This window comes from Raphanus sativus, chromosome 2 (assembly GCF_000801105.2).
Source record: "Raphanus sativus cultivar WK10039 chromosome 2, ASM80110v3, whole genome shotgun sequence".
Lineage (NCBI taxonomy): Eukaryota > Viridiplantae > Streptophyta > Magnoliopsida > Brassicales > Brassicaceae > Raphanus > Raphanus sativus.
The window spans coordinates 35,939,125-35,953,483 of record NC_079512.1 but is presented as its reverse complement, the minus strand read 5'-3'; the positions used below and the strand labels follow the sequence as shown (position 1 = coordinate 35,953,483).

At 38.0% G+C, this 14,359-nt stretch overlaps 2 protein-coding genes and 1 pseudogene across 3 annotated transcripts; 2 read left to right on the top strand and 1 right to left on the bottom strand.

Moving 5' to 3' along the window:
- The first annotated feature begins 1,934 nt into the window (after positions 1 to 1,934).
- LOC130494560 (cadmium/zinc-transporting ATPase HMA2-like) lies at positions 1,935 to 6,466 on the top strand. Of its 2 annotated transcripts, XM_057003450.1 has the most exons (8): positions 1,935 to 2,085; positions 2,511 to 2,728; positions 3,027 to 3,284; positions 3,701 to 3,798; positions 3,900 to 4,293; positions 4,376 to 4,703; positions 4,784 to 4,989; positions 5,066 to 6,466. In XM_057003450.1, exons 2-8 carry the CDS (start codon positions 2,536 to 2,538, stop codon positions 6,322 to 6,324), a joined length of 2,736 nt encoding a protein of 911 aa, XP_056859430.1. In that variant the 5' UTR covers positions 1,935 to 2,085; positions 2,511 to 2,535; the 3' UTR covers positions 6,325 to 6,466. The 2 variants fall into 2 exon arrangements, with proteins under 2 accessions (XP_056859430.1, XP_056859431.1); XM_057003451.1 differs by lacking the exon at positions 1,935 to 2,085 and having other exon boundaries at positions 2,233 to 2,728.
- A 176-nt stretch (positions 6,467 to 6,642) lies between these two features.
- LOC108842769 (helicase SEN1-like) lies at positions 6,643 to 10,374 on the bottom strand (annotated as a pseudogene).
- A 1,089-nt stretch (positions 10,375 to 11,463) lies between these two features.
- LOC130508166 (uncharacterized) lies at positions 11,464 to 14,226 on the top strand. Its single transcript, XM_057003454.1, has 13 exons — positions 11,464 to 11,679; positions 12,126 to 12,244; positions 12,331 to 12,393; positions 12,482 to 12,595; positions 12,687 to 12,740; positions 12,818 to 12,880; positions 12,957 to 13,019; positions 13,113 to 13,277; positions 13,370 to 13,525; positions 13,608 to 13,676; positions 13,771 to 13,832; positions 13,935 to 14,053; positions 14,139 to 14,226. The coding sequence occupies exons 1-12, from the start codon at positions 11,523 to 11,525 to the stop codon at positions 14,017 to 14,019; spliced, it is 1,170 nt and encodes a 389-aa protein (XP_056859434.1). The 5' UTR covers positions 11,464 to 11,522; the 3' UTR covers positions 14,020 to 14,053; positions 14,139 to 14,226.
- The last annotated feature ends 133 nt before the right edge of the window (positions 14,227 to 14,359 follow it).

The following is a 14,359-nucleotide window of genomic DNA, read 5'->3' as shown; positions in this document are numbered from 1 at the left end:
CATAAAGCCAAGCATGTGGAACATTGTACTGATGCACGCTAAACTTCAGCGATTACTCACAATCGAATTGCAGTAGATACAAATTTTGACCATATTTAGTACTATAATTTACAAGCATTAGTAATGTTAATAAATGATACTTTTGTAATTTTCTACAACTTCAAATTTTACATTTAGACTTACTATTTCGATGGAATTAAACTAGTCCCATGAGGATACATTAACCAATATTTATTGTTTATCTACGAGCTTTTTCCGCTAATAACTTCACATTTAATATACCTCATACATGCATGTGGTGTTCTCTATGAGAGGATTCTGTCTAATCTTACCCAAAAGTAAGAAAAATAATGTAAAAACAAAAAGACAAAGAATCATTGAAATGAGGAATCACACATGGATTTCCATTCTGTAACATTGTACTTTGGATTCTCCACTATAATTCGTAGTACACCTTTGCTCCCGTGTCTCAACCTGACCAGATTAAAACCATCTTCCACAAACAAAACTCCATTTTTACATTTTATATCTATTTTCATTATATAACAAAATCATGATAGGTAGGGGTGGGCAAAATATCCGTAAATTTTGATTCGATCCGTTATTCGTTCCGATTCGATCCGAAAAATCCGAATATCCGTAACTTAACGAATCGAAGCAAATACTAAAATCCAATATCCGTCAAAGACGAAGCAAATCACAAATACTAATATTTTTAGAAACGGATATCCGATCTGATCCGTTATATACATATATATGTATACATGTTTATAAAATTATATAATATACATACTTTTATATCTTTATATAAGTTTTATAATGTTTTTATTCACTAAATTAATTATTTAGTTATTAAAAATTTTGAAAGTATGTAATTTTTTATAAAAAAAATAATGAAATATTATTATTTTATTTCAGATTTTCTTCTTTTTTTATTTTTATTTATTTTTTTAATTTTTTATTACTTTTTACGGATCGAATCGGATATCCGGAAAATTTTGGATATTCGCGGATATCCGATGTTCCGGATATCCGAAGAGTTACGGATCGGATCGGATCGAAAAATCGAATATTCGTAAGGCACGGATCGGATCACGGATATCCTTAAAATTCCGGATATTCGCTCCGTGCCCACCCCTAATGATAGGCATATCGTAAAACGTATGACTAGATTACGTATTCTCTTCTATCCCTGTTTTTCAACTCAAAACAATTCTTCAATCTCAAGTGTTTAATTAAAGTCAACTTACGTATATTTTAAATATTTTATATAGAAAATCTTGTAGTACATCTAAAAACGACGTAACTAAATATTGGTATGTTTATATTAGCGAGTAGGCTATAAAAATCATTATAAATATATTAAAAATAGCAATATTTCATTTATGCAATAATTTATTGTATTTTTGAAAGTTATATAATGATTTTGTAGGCTTGTTTGACTATTAGTGAAATAGTTTAGTTGAAATTTACAGTCGATGTGGTCAGGTGAAACATAAATATTAACTTAATATACAGTCAACAAGTTGCATACTATTTTACTACTGCCAAAAAATGTCAAATAAAAATTATTGTTAGTTTTTTGGGAAAAAGATAAGGCACTACTAGTAAAAATCCTTAAATGTTTTACCATAAATCAAAGGTACAAATCTCCAACAATATTTTTGTTTCAGGAATAAAATCGAATTTTACTTTTCTACTATACATCAAAAAAAGTATAATGAAATTTAAAAATTAAATTGGAACATTTGTGATTTGAGAGAATAGGAATCAGAAGCAGCAGCCTAACACTGACATTACTATGGAATTTACATTATTAGGGTAATAAATTTGATGATTCTTTACACACACAGAAAATGATTTGGCAAGCATATTATTAGGATAAAGAAGTTACCTAAACCCACCAATGATCTTTAAATCCCACTTTAACACATTTGCCTATATAAACCAACCGCCACTTACATCTTCTTTCACCCTCAAATCATCATCATCTCTACATCAAAGTATATAAATCGAAACAAACCGAAATAAACCGGTCCGATTATTGTTCTCTGTCCCTCTCTACTAGCTCTGTCTCCATCTCCGGTATTATTCTTCTCCTGTCTGCTTCACATATATTTCATGACGAATTTCGAAACGCTCTTCTCCTTTTTCTCTCCATTGTTTTCGTGACTCTTTCTTCATCTATTTTTTTTATAAGTTTGTGATTAGTCTTTATGATATACCAAAGATGAATATTTTGTTACCAAATTATTTTTCCTTAGTTTTGAATATTTTGATAAATGACAACCCAAAAACTCATTCCCCAAAAATTTGTTTCCTTTGTTTCCGCCAAGTGTAGAGTGAACCTAAAGACAACGTTATCACCCGTCTTCTTCTCTTAAAACACGTTACGTGCATTCCCCAAAACATTCTTGCTTCTCTGTTATATCACCTGCTACGAAATCTATTTCAGCAAATAAACATAAACCACTGCTAATATTTTCATAATCTTTTGTTTTCTTCCACAGTTTTTTTTTTGCTTACACATAAAAAATGGCGATGAAGAACGAGAAGAAGATGACGAAGAGTTACTTTGATGTTCTTGGAATCTGCTGTACATCGGAGGTTCCTCTGATTGAGAATATCCTCAGTTCTCTCGACGGTATCAAGGAATATTCCGTCATCGTGCCGTCAAGGACCGTCATCGTCGTCCATGATAGCCTCATCATCTCACAGTTCCACATTGGTAAAGCTTTCACACAAAAAAACATATTTCTCGTATTTAAATTTTTATAACATATACTTTTTCTCTGTATCATACTTTAATAAATGTCCCACTCAAATAAAGCGAAAATAATCGGGTTTTCGCGTTGTGAACGTCATATTTGTGAGCATATTGCGTAACGCATCATTCACATGACTTACGTTTATTAAATCTTTTCCTTTTATATCTTTCCATTAAATTAGAAAGACAATGCAATATATTTAGCACATATTAATAATGTATTAAACTTTTATTGAATAATTATTGTGCATGGTTGCAGTTAAGGCACTTAACCAAGCGAGGTTAGAAGCAAATGTGAGGGTAACCGGAGAAACCAATTTTAAAAACAAATGGCCAAGTCCATTTGCGGTGGTTTCCGGCGTATTTCTCGCCCTTTCATTCTTCAAATATGTTTACTCTCCGTTCCGTTGGCTTGCCGTCGCAGCTGTTGCGGCCGGAATTTATCCTATACTGGCTAAATCTGTAGCATCCATTGCAAGGGCTAGAGTCGACATCAACATTCTTGTTGTAATAACCGGTAATTGCTTCAGGGACTATGATTTCACATATAAGAAAGACAAAAATTATATCGGTGAATATTAAAAAATGGTATAGTAGATGGTAGATATACAAGTATGTGTCAATATAACATTGTGATGGGTCAATTTAGAATATAATGGTCAACATAAAGCAATTTTGTTATGTAGTTTTGTGCTTCTTTTCCTTTGCGGTTGGCCTTTTAATGCTTACTTTGAGACCACATGAAAAAGAAAAAAAAGCTGCTTTCTTGCAACTTTTTTCTCAACAATTAAAATTTCAAAACAAATACTTTCTTCTATATCAAATCTTGTAGGTAAGATGTTGAGAAAAAAATATCAAATAATTACTCAAAATCTAAACTTAAGCTCAGTTCTTGTGAACTCAAAGCTAATACTCTTGCATTGTTTCAAACAGTGGGAGCAACACTCGGTATGCGAGATTACACAGAAGCTGCAGCAGTTGTTTTCTTATTCACAATCGCTGAATGGCTCCAATCTAGAGCTAGCTATAAGGTTTTTGCTTCCACTATTTACCTTTTTCTTGGCATGCAAGTTTCCAAATGTACAGTGATTGATTGATTCAAGCATTGGTTTTACTGTAAATAAAATTTCAGGCAAGCGCGGTGATGCAGTCTCTGATGAGTTTAGCTCCACAGAAGGCAGTGATAGCAGAGACTGGAGAAGAAGTTGAAGTGGATGAGCTCAAGATCAACACTGTAATAGCTGTCAAAGCTGGTGAAACTATACCTATTGATGGAGTTGTTGCGGATGGAAACTGTGAGGTTGATGAGAAAACCTTGACAGGAGAAGCCTTCCCAGTGCCTAAACTGAGAGATTCAACTGTCTGGGCTGGAACCATTAATCTAAATGGTTACATAACTGTGAAAACAACTGCTCTAGCTGAGGATTGCGTGGTTGCCAAGATGGCAAAGCTGGTGGAAGAAGCTCAGAACAGCAAAACAGAAACTCAGAGATTCATAGACGAATGTTCTAAGTACTATACTCCAGGTTAGTAAGCGAATCAGTCACTGTTTTTTTTATAACTACACGTTCTTGATTGAGAACTCATATTCTCTTGCCTTGAATGCAGCCATCATCCTCATATCGCTCTGTTTTGTGGTTATCCCATTCGTAATGAAGGTTCACAACATGAAACATTGGCTTCATTTAGCACTAGTTGTGTTAGTAAGTGCTTGTCCCTGTGGGCTTATTCTCTCAACACCAGTAGCTACTTTCTGTGCGCTCACAAAGGCAGCCACGTCAGGACTTCTGATCAAAGGAGCTGATTATCTTGAGACCTTAGCCAAGATCAAAACCGTTGCTTTTGACAAAACCGGGACCATAACTAGAGGCGAGTTCATCGTCATGGATTTCAAGTCACTCTCCAGAGATATAAGCCTGCACAGCTTGCTTTACTGGTGAGAAACCATCTGATTATGATCTCTCAACCACTTCAGTGAGAACTTTTTTCTGAGCTTTGGAATATGACTTTTCTTAGGGTATCAAGCGTGGAGAGCAAGTCAAGCCATCCAATGGCTGCTGCACTTGTGGACTATGCAAAATCTGTCTCAGTTGAACCTAAGCCTGAAGCTGTTGAGGACTACCAAAACTTTCCAGGAGAAGGCATTCACGGCAAGATTGATGGCAAAGAAGTCTACATTGGGAACAAAAGGATTGCTTCAAGAGCTGGCTGTTCTTCATCAGGTGCATATCAAAATGAATGCAACATTTTTGGGTTTTTTACTTGCTAATGGTTCTGTGCTTTGGTTTGTGTACACAGTTCCAGATATAGATGTTGATACCAAAGGAGGAAAAACTGTTGGTTATGTCTATGTTGGAGAGACACTAGCTGGAGTATTCAATCTCTCAGATGCTTGTAGATCAGGTGTAGCTCAAGCGATGAAAGAACTCAAATCTATGGGAATTAAAACAGCAATGCTAACCGGAGATAACCAAGCTGCAGCAATGCATGCTCAAGAACAGCTAGGGAATGTTATGGATGTCGTACATGCGGAGCTTCTTCCAGAAGGAAAGTCCCAAATCATCAAAGAGTTTAAGAGAGGAGGTCCAACGGCTATGGTAGGAGACGGTTTGAATGATGCACCAGCTTTGGCAACAGCTGATATTGGTATCTCGATGGGTGTTTCCGGCTCTGCGCTTGCAACGGAGACCGGTCATATAATCTTGATGTCTAATGACATCAGGAGGATACCGCAAGCGATAAGGCTTGCACGCAGAGCTAAAAGAAAAGTGGTGGAGAATGTGGTCTTGTCCATCTCTATGAAAGGAGCGATTCTTGCTTTGGCTTTTGCTGGTCATCCTCTGATTTGGGCGGCTGTGCTTGCGGATGTGGGGACTTGTTTGCTTGTGATACTCAATAGCATGTTGTTGCTTCGGGATAGGCACGTTCCTGGAGAGAAATGTCATAGGGGTTATGCTCCTTCTGTCTTGGAGGTGGAGAGAGGTGATGTTGCTGGAGACATGGAAGCAGGTTTGTTACCGAAGCATTGCAAGTCAGGCTGTTGTGGAAAGAAGAAGCAAGAGGAAGTGATGAAACTAGATAGAACTAGTTCGGGACATGGTCACTCTACAGGTTGTTGTGACAAGAAACAGAAAGAGAGTGTAGTGATTGTGAGAAAGAGCTGTGAATCAGGGTGTTGTGGTGACAAGATTCAGCAACAAGAGGTGAAACAAAGCTGTCACAACAAGGCTGGTGACTTGGAGGAGATAAGGCTGGACATTGTTGGTGATGGTGATTGCAAGTCGGGTTGTTGTGGAACTGGCTCAATAGTACAAGAAGTCAATATAGAGGAGGAGGTGAAAGTGTCGGTCAAAGGTTGCTGCTCAAGGCCTGCTGCTGATCCTGTAGTAGCTGCTAGCTTGAAAGTGAAGAGCGAGGGGCATCGTGAGTCGAGCTGCTGTGAAAGTTCAAAGAAAGGTAACAACGAAGAAACATGTTGTGAGGTGAAAACGGAGGAGTCTAACTGTAGCAGCAGAGAGAGGAGCCACAGTCACTGTCAAAGTCACCACCATGCGTGAAAAAAGATCGTGAGTGAACATCTTTAGCTTCTCGCTCACATTTGTAAGCTTTTCATGTTGCAAGCATCAGCAAGGATGATGTATTATATTGACGGAGTAACCATCAAGGAAAATGTGAATAAATCATTTTCGCTTACCTTAATCAATCTTCTTCTTCTGTTATCAAATAGTTAAAACATATCTTAAGTCAAAAGTGTTCACACATTTTCTTTGGCTCTCCCGCCAAATTGAAGAATCTGATAAAGAGAGAGCATAACTGACATTTTAAAGATTATATGATTTTCTTCATTGATATGACATATTATAAAGGAAAAGACGTCTAAATAAGAAACAAATATAATGAAGAAAAAAAAAACAGTTTCATAATTCCAGCACAAGACATGAAAATTCATATGTACAAAACACTAACACACTGAGCTCTTAAGTGATCTAAATTAAGAGCAAAGTAGCTCTTCCAGAGAGGGACGTTCAGAGCAGTTGGGCTGTAATAATGCTGATGTTACTGAACCAAATGGATAACATTAAGCATTCCCCATACTCTGTGTATCTTGTCTGTTCCAGGAGAGCCCTGGACAAAAGTAAATGGCCATGGATCTTGCCTCTTCGCCTCACTGCTAGTACCAGCTGCAGTGTGTGCATTGCAGCCCAGTTGATTGCTGCCAACTTTGGAGCATTAAAGCATCTATACAAATAACCAACGAAGCTCCGCGTAAAAAACAATCGGGCACTGTAGGAGTTAAGGGGTCTTTGGACACTCTGAATCCTAAAATTAATAGCACAGTAGCTAGCTCTTCCAGTCAGAGCAGTTTGATTTTGGAAATTAGTCTCTTCTACCGAAAGGCCGTCCAAAACATTGCCTCCTCTGTATCCCATGTTGCCAACCATCTCCATATCTATCCCCAGACTGACCAGAATCATCAACTGAATCCTCCCTTAGGAACTTTCGATTTCTCGAATATGTTGTTGTGCTAAGCTTCTCTTTGTCTTCTGATGGTGTCCCTGGTCTAGGTTCACTGTGCATATCGATGGACCTGGTTCTTGGTCCACCTGTTCTGAAACCTCTAGGATTAGGCGCTTTTGTCATAAAGCTAGGTACCTTTGGTACCGGGAAATCCTTGGGAAGAGACTCCATCTCCACAAAACAGTTCCTTGCTCGAGCGTCCGTGATCAGTGCTGCCCAGTCCTCACATTTCATCAGAGCAGATGCATTTCCCATCACCTGTTTCAAGAAAAAACATGTATCAGAATCCAGAAATATTTATCAAACAAATAAGATACTTGTGTGTGCATCAAGCGACATCATATACCCATAGAGCCCTTTTGGCACGTGTGAGGGCAACATTCATCCGCCGGATATCAGCAACAAACCCAACCCCGTGACTGGAAGCACGCACACATGACATGATTATGACATCACGCTCTTGACCCTGAAACGCGTCTACAGTATTGATATAAATCTCTTTCAGCTCATCTTGGCCCAAAGCATTTCCAAACTCCATTTTCAGGCATTTCAGCTGCAGCTTATATGGAGTTATTACCCCAACAGAGACTTTACCCCCCTCCAGTGACTTCAGAGCTCTCTGAAGATGCATGTACAGCCCGACACAGAAGCGAGCTTCGTCAATGTTCTCATAAGACACCGATCCACCTCTATGGGATTCCCGTCCATGGCTAATATCAAAGAAAAGGTAAGGCTTGAGAACATGATCCCTGTAGTAAATCTCATCAGGAGCCGTGGTAACGCTTTCACTGTCCGTGAGGCGTCCTTGGTAGAAATATCTTGAAGGAAAATCGCGTATCTGAGAATGCATCCTATACTGAACAGTTAACATCAAAGTTGGACAACCTGCTAGCTGAAACCTTTCAAAGAGACTTCTGCTGTATGAAAGAGTTCCAGCAGCTTTGCTAATAACCGTAGCAGGAAGCTGTTGAGGATCACCAACAAGTACACATCGAGCGGCACCAAGAGCAAGGGGAGGAAGAACTCCAACCTCACTAGCCTGGGCAGCCTCGTCGATGACCACCATATCGAAGCCATGTGTAAGATGAGAAAACAGTTTACGACCACTGCTTGATACGGTTGTAAAAACAATTTCAGCCTCGTTCGCGAAACTCGCCTCCAGACTTGCGCGAGCTTCTTCAAGACTAAAACTACTACCTGCCCGAAACTTTCCCTCAACAATGAGAAGCCGCGACATCTCAACAAGATCTTTATCTCTCGCTTCGACCACAGCAGAAAGGCGCTGTAACAATGCATCTCTGGTCTGGTCTCTAACCATAAGAACATCAGGGTCAACGCCAACTGATCCCTGAGAACGAGTAGCAAAGGCTGCAGCAGTAAGTTCCCTTTTAAGTCCGGCAATATCTCGAGAGAGCTGAGCTTCTCGTAATCTGAGGTTGTGCATGTGTCCCAGGATTTCATCACGGGACTTGGCTAACAGCTGATCACTTCTTCTCTCCACAGAAACCGCTTGAGCAGCTCTAGTTTGAGTATCAACACCTACCCGAGCCACGTCAGGTCAATAAAGCCTCATTTCCCCATCAATAAAACCACGATCAAGAACCCGTGAGAGAAGTTCATCAGTCGCAGCATTTGAAGGAGCACAAACAAGCATCCTAGGTTTAGCACACAGTTTCGGCAGAGTACGAAATAAATTCTGGTCCATGTTTCGTAGGACTTCGTCAATAGACCCCGACACGATATTATCTGAACTTCTCTCATTAACTTGTTTACTATAACTTTCAGGAGCCAATTTCTTCAGCAAGGAAGTGTAATACTGCTGATACTGAACCAAATGGATAACATTCAACATTCCGCATACTGTGTGTGTCTTGCCTGTTCCAGGAGGTCCCTGGACAAGAGTAAATGGCCATGGGTCTTGCCTCTTCGCCCCACTGCTAGTACCAGCTGCAGTGTGCATTGCAGCCCAGTGGATTGCTGCCAACTGTGGAGCATTAAAGCTTCTATGCAAATGGCCAACGAAGCTAGGAGTAAAACAATCAGGCACTGCAGGAGTTTGCTCTCCGTAGTTAGGAAACTGCTCTGGGCTGGGCCTGAGAATTGCGTTTTGCATCTGAAAGACATATTGAACAGCTCAGCGTAACCGAAAGCATCTTTGTTAAGAGGAAACAAAACCAACCTGTGGGTTAAGCTGACCAAACGCATGCAAAGCAACATATTCCCTCTGGGTGGTTGCAAGCGAACCAAGCACTGTTAGATGCCAGATCTCTTTAGGCTTTAACTTCCGTAGAATATGATTATCATCAATCTTGCTGGAATATAAAAAAGAAACTGGGTGGTTGCAAGCGACGATTCTTGCAATGAACTATAAAGTTGTGCACGGCACTCCTCAAAAAGTAAAGGCTCGAACACTCTAACATACTCATCCGGGGATTCAAACCGCTCAGGAACACACTGGAGTTCCGTATCCTCTAAACATAAAAGAAAAAGTTGTATGCTAAAAAAAAGTCAAATTACACAAATGGGTAAAAAAAGACAAGGAGAGAAAATGTAGGAGGAGGAATCAAAACACAGATAAGGACAAACCTGGATGATGCCAGAACTTGTCGCTGGTCACCTCTCTTATAAGACGCTCCACAGAGGTATCTTGGTATTGGGTAGTAGTAGTATTTGTTAATGACTTGTTTGAATTTTGAGTGGACAAGGAGGAGGAGGAGACTTGTCTATTTGACGAATAACCAGTCATAGGACGAGCTTGCTTGACATCTTCCGGGTTGAGAAACATAGTCTGCATCTTGCGTTTCTTTCCCAGCATCGTCTCTTTCTCTTTCATCTTACTTTCTTTCTTTCTTTCTATTTCGAATCGGGAGTCTCGTCTTCGTCGTCGATTTCGAAATTAAAAGAGTAACAGAAGGAGTTGACAAAAAAAAAAAGAGTAACAGAAGGATCCGGTGATTAAGACACGACAAGACTGTTTCTATCAAAATTAGATCACGACCGTTGGATCAAGACTTTGAGAAACAATCCGAAGGCCTAGAACGAGCTAACGGAAATAAAAGTGTGAGAGAGGTGTGATAAGCGAGGCGGAAACAATCTGTGTTGTCTTCTACTTTTATAGGCGAGAGAGAGAGAGGCGGAACTCAGATTCATTCGCTTATTATTATTGCGTCAGATTAAATTTGTCAAAGTTTTGGGCTACACCTTGATTTCAGAGTTCTGGGCCAAGCCTTGATAAGCAAACTAGTGAAAAGAAAAAGCCTAAATATACAAAAACATGGTGGCCAGTGATTGGGTGATCTTGGACAAAGATTCTTTTCCTTAAGGCTTAAACCAATACCTGCAAAAGCACTTGCGTAAGTAACGCTTTAGAATCATGTGGAAAGCATATATTTGAACAGAAAATAAAACTGTATTTTTTGGTATTATCTTTTTTGGTAAACAGTATTTTGGTATTTCATAGTAAGTTATGAAATAAATGCAAAAAAGAAAGGTGAGTTTTCTTTCTTATTTATCTTTATATCTGTTTAAATCACACTAAAAGTTAAATTACAAAGAGATAAATCCTGAAATATTTACACTTCCAAAATTATGGAAAGTGGTGTAACACAACACACTTTTACCAGCTGTAATTTCTTAATTAAAATATGTAAGTTCACTTTATAAACTGAATTTTAAAATTGTTGTAAGAAAAAAAAACTGAATTTTAAAATACAGTTCAAAATGAACTTGAAGATTGTATATGATGAAAAGATTATGCAACTTCATCTTTTCTCTATAGCTTTCCATATTCAAAAAAATCAACATGATATTTACTACGTATTGTCATGATTATAAAATCTATATTTACTCAAAATGATTAGTATGAAAAAAGAAAGCAGACAGTAATGAAACATCACAAATTTACAACAGATACTTTAACATGTAAAACTTATATCCTTCCGTTTTAGTTGGCATTAAGAAGATTTCAAGACTAAGACTAAAGGCTAATTTGCAATATTTACAAAATTGGCGTTTGCAAAACATATTTACAAATAACACCCTTTACATGGTCATTATTAGCATAACATCTGAAAATCATGAAAAGTAAATGGACAGATATGTAATTAAAGAAAAGATAGGAAGACTCCATTTACTTAAATTTGACTTGGTACACGCTTTCTCAGTCTCTCTCTCGCGAATCACGCTCTCTGTCTCTCTGATACTGTGCTCTAAGTCCTCTGTTGCAGAGTCTCCAATAATGGCGTTTTCTAAGCCTCTTTTCTTTCTCTTCCTCGTTACGCTCTTCCTTTCCCGGGAAACAGCTTGTACGTCTTCAGAGAACAATGGCTGTAATGGTGGTGCACATGGTGAACACTGTTTGCTCCAAGAACTCAAATCCACCGTCTCTTCTCTCCGTAAGTTAACAATCTCTTGGACCCTTTTCGTCTTCCGTCACCATTTCTAGATTTTGTCAGGAAAGTTTGCAGCTTTGTAGCTACATTGTCTTACGTAATTAACAAAGTTTAAGTCTTTTTAGATTTTCTCTATGGGTTAGCTGAACTTTTGCTTCTGAAGATCTGTAGGGAATGTGAAAAAAAAAACGTTTATTTGATTTGTTGCAGCATTGCTTAGGAAGTTCTGGAGAAATGAGTAACGGTTTCATATGAAATTATTATTATTATGTCTCTTTGTTTGGTTTCTGGGAAATGTAGGTTTCGTTATAATCTTTTTAGCTTCCGTTATGTTTCTGGAAATGACTCGTAACGTTTTTTTTTTTTTTTTTTTTTACTATTTTTTTCATCTTTTGATTTGATTGCTAACAGTTTCAGAGTCTTTTTGTCTGTATGTGTGTGTTGAAAAGAATCAATCGTCAAGGAAAAGAATCAAGAACTTCATAGCAAAGAGGACCAGATTCGAGTATTGGAGTTATATATCCGGGAGAAATCTTACTTGTTTGAGAGTGACATAGATTTTTCGCAGGTGAGAGATCTTCATTCATCTCTGGATTTTATTTAACAAAGTTATTTACTTTGGCTTTTGTCTGCTGTTTAATATGCTTTGTTTAGTCTGAGAATCTGGTGAAGCACGCTAGTGAAGCAGAAGAAAAGGTTTATGAGCTTGAGAAGCAGGTTAGTTTTGTCTATGTATATTGCCTTTTGGCCTCATTTTTACCTTTATTCTAAAACTTCTGTTTTTGATTGCTCTCTGCATTGACAGGTACTGAGACTTAAACGGGAAGTGGAGTTGCAACGAAATAAAAGGCTCCAAGTGGAAGCTCGAGCTGAAAACGCAGATGAGATAGTTGAAGACCTTAGCTCAAAGCTTGAAACTGTAAGATGTGATATAGTATCATTTAGAGATTTTAATGTTATATATTCGAGAGCTTAATTAATGTACTTTCTCTCTTCCTTTTTTTACTCAGATTGATGTGAAGTGGCTCTTGTCTAAGCTTCGTCTTAACCCGACCAAAACTCAGGTTAGTGAAGAAGACACATAACATTGGCACAATCTTAGTGTGATTACTCCTCTAAAGCTCCTTTTTCATAGTTGCAGGCATATTTAATGACTCTATGGCACCAACATCTTAGCCCAAATCTTCATATCACTCTTCAACAGGTTTATTTCGATTCTCATCAACCCTGAATGTCTTGAGTTCCACTTAGAAGACTTCTTTAACTCTTTTTTTTTTCAGGTTTCCCTGAAAATTCAGCAAGTCCGGAAATGGTCAGAGCCTCACATTGAAACCATGAACTCAGTGAGTTTTATCCTTACTTTAAACTTATTTACTTTTCATTTACTTGATGATACTCATATCTGAGAGATCCTTCCTCTTGTTTTTTTTTTTCAGAAATGGATTCCAAGCATCAAAGAAGCTTATGTAACGTTAACCATTTATTTAGAACCAAAGGTTCACTATTTAACAGAGAAGTCCATCGAGGTGTTATCTTTGTCTAAGCAGGCTTGCACGCCACATCTCATCCATGGCTTTGATGTGTCACGCTACTATCTTGAGGTTTAATATGTTTCCATCTTAGATCATTCGACTCTGCTTCTCTTCGCCATTTCATTGAAACATTGTGGAACCATTGTTTGTTTTTTTCTTAGGTAATCAGAACACATACAGCCCCATACACAAGCAAGATTATGACCATAGCGAAACCACACTTGGAGAAAGTACAAGTCGTCTTGGAGCCATATACCAAAAACGCAAGGCATGGCTTTGAAAAGTTGGTCGAGTCCACCAAAATCTACCACCAGCAGGTATGTATAGACCATGTTTCCTGTTTAGCGTTTTTGAATTCACTATTAGACTTTAATAAGCTCACTCTGTTGAAAACCAAAGGCTCAAGAAATGCTGAAGAACAATGAGATTACCAAACCGGTTGCTACCATGGATTTAGCTTGGGTTGGGGTATGTGGTTCTCTACCATTTTGCAAATGCAATTACATAAAGCTTCTCAAAGTCTCTTTAAACTATTTAAAGCCCTTTTTTGTACTTCCAACAGGCCACAGCTTTGATTGGTTTCCCTCTCATATTCATCATCAAATTTCTTTCTGCAGTCTCCAAGTAAGCTATGAACATCTTTCAAGACTAGTTTGTAACTTTTAACTACTTTTGCATCGGAAAGTAGTTTCATAACTAAAATCTTTTTGTTTACGGATCAAACAGTCCTAAGGGGAAGAAGAGGTACAGCCATAAGCAAGAACCAAGCACTGGATATCGCCGAGCCAAACGCCGTCATCCTCACCATTAAAACAATGTAAACTATAACTTCGGAGATTAAAAAGGTTTTGTGACTTTTACTTTTATACACATCATTGGTTTTGGTTCCAATTAAGATGGTTACTGAAACAGAGTAACTCTCTTTTGCAGGTGGTTTGTATTTACCTTTTTGGACTTTCAGACTTATTACAGTTATTAGTTTTAGCTGAGTAAATTGAGCAGAACTGTTCTCTCTCTCTCTATGTAGTGACAAATCTTAGAACAAGTTTTTCAGCCTAGAGGAGAGAAAGAAAAGAGTTGTAAAACTTTCTCACATTATACAAACAAATACATTAGTTGGGAAATTGGACTAAGCATGTTTATCTCTCCAG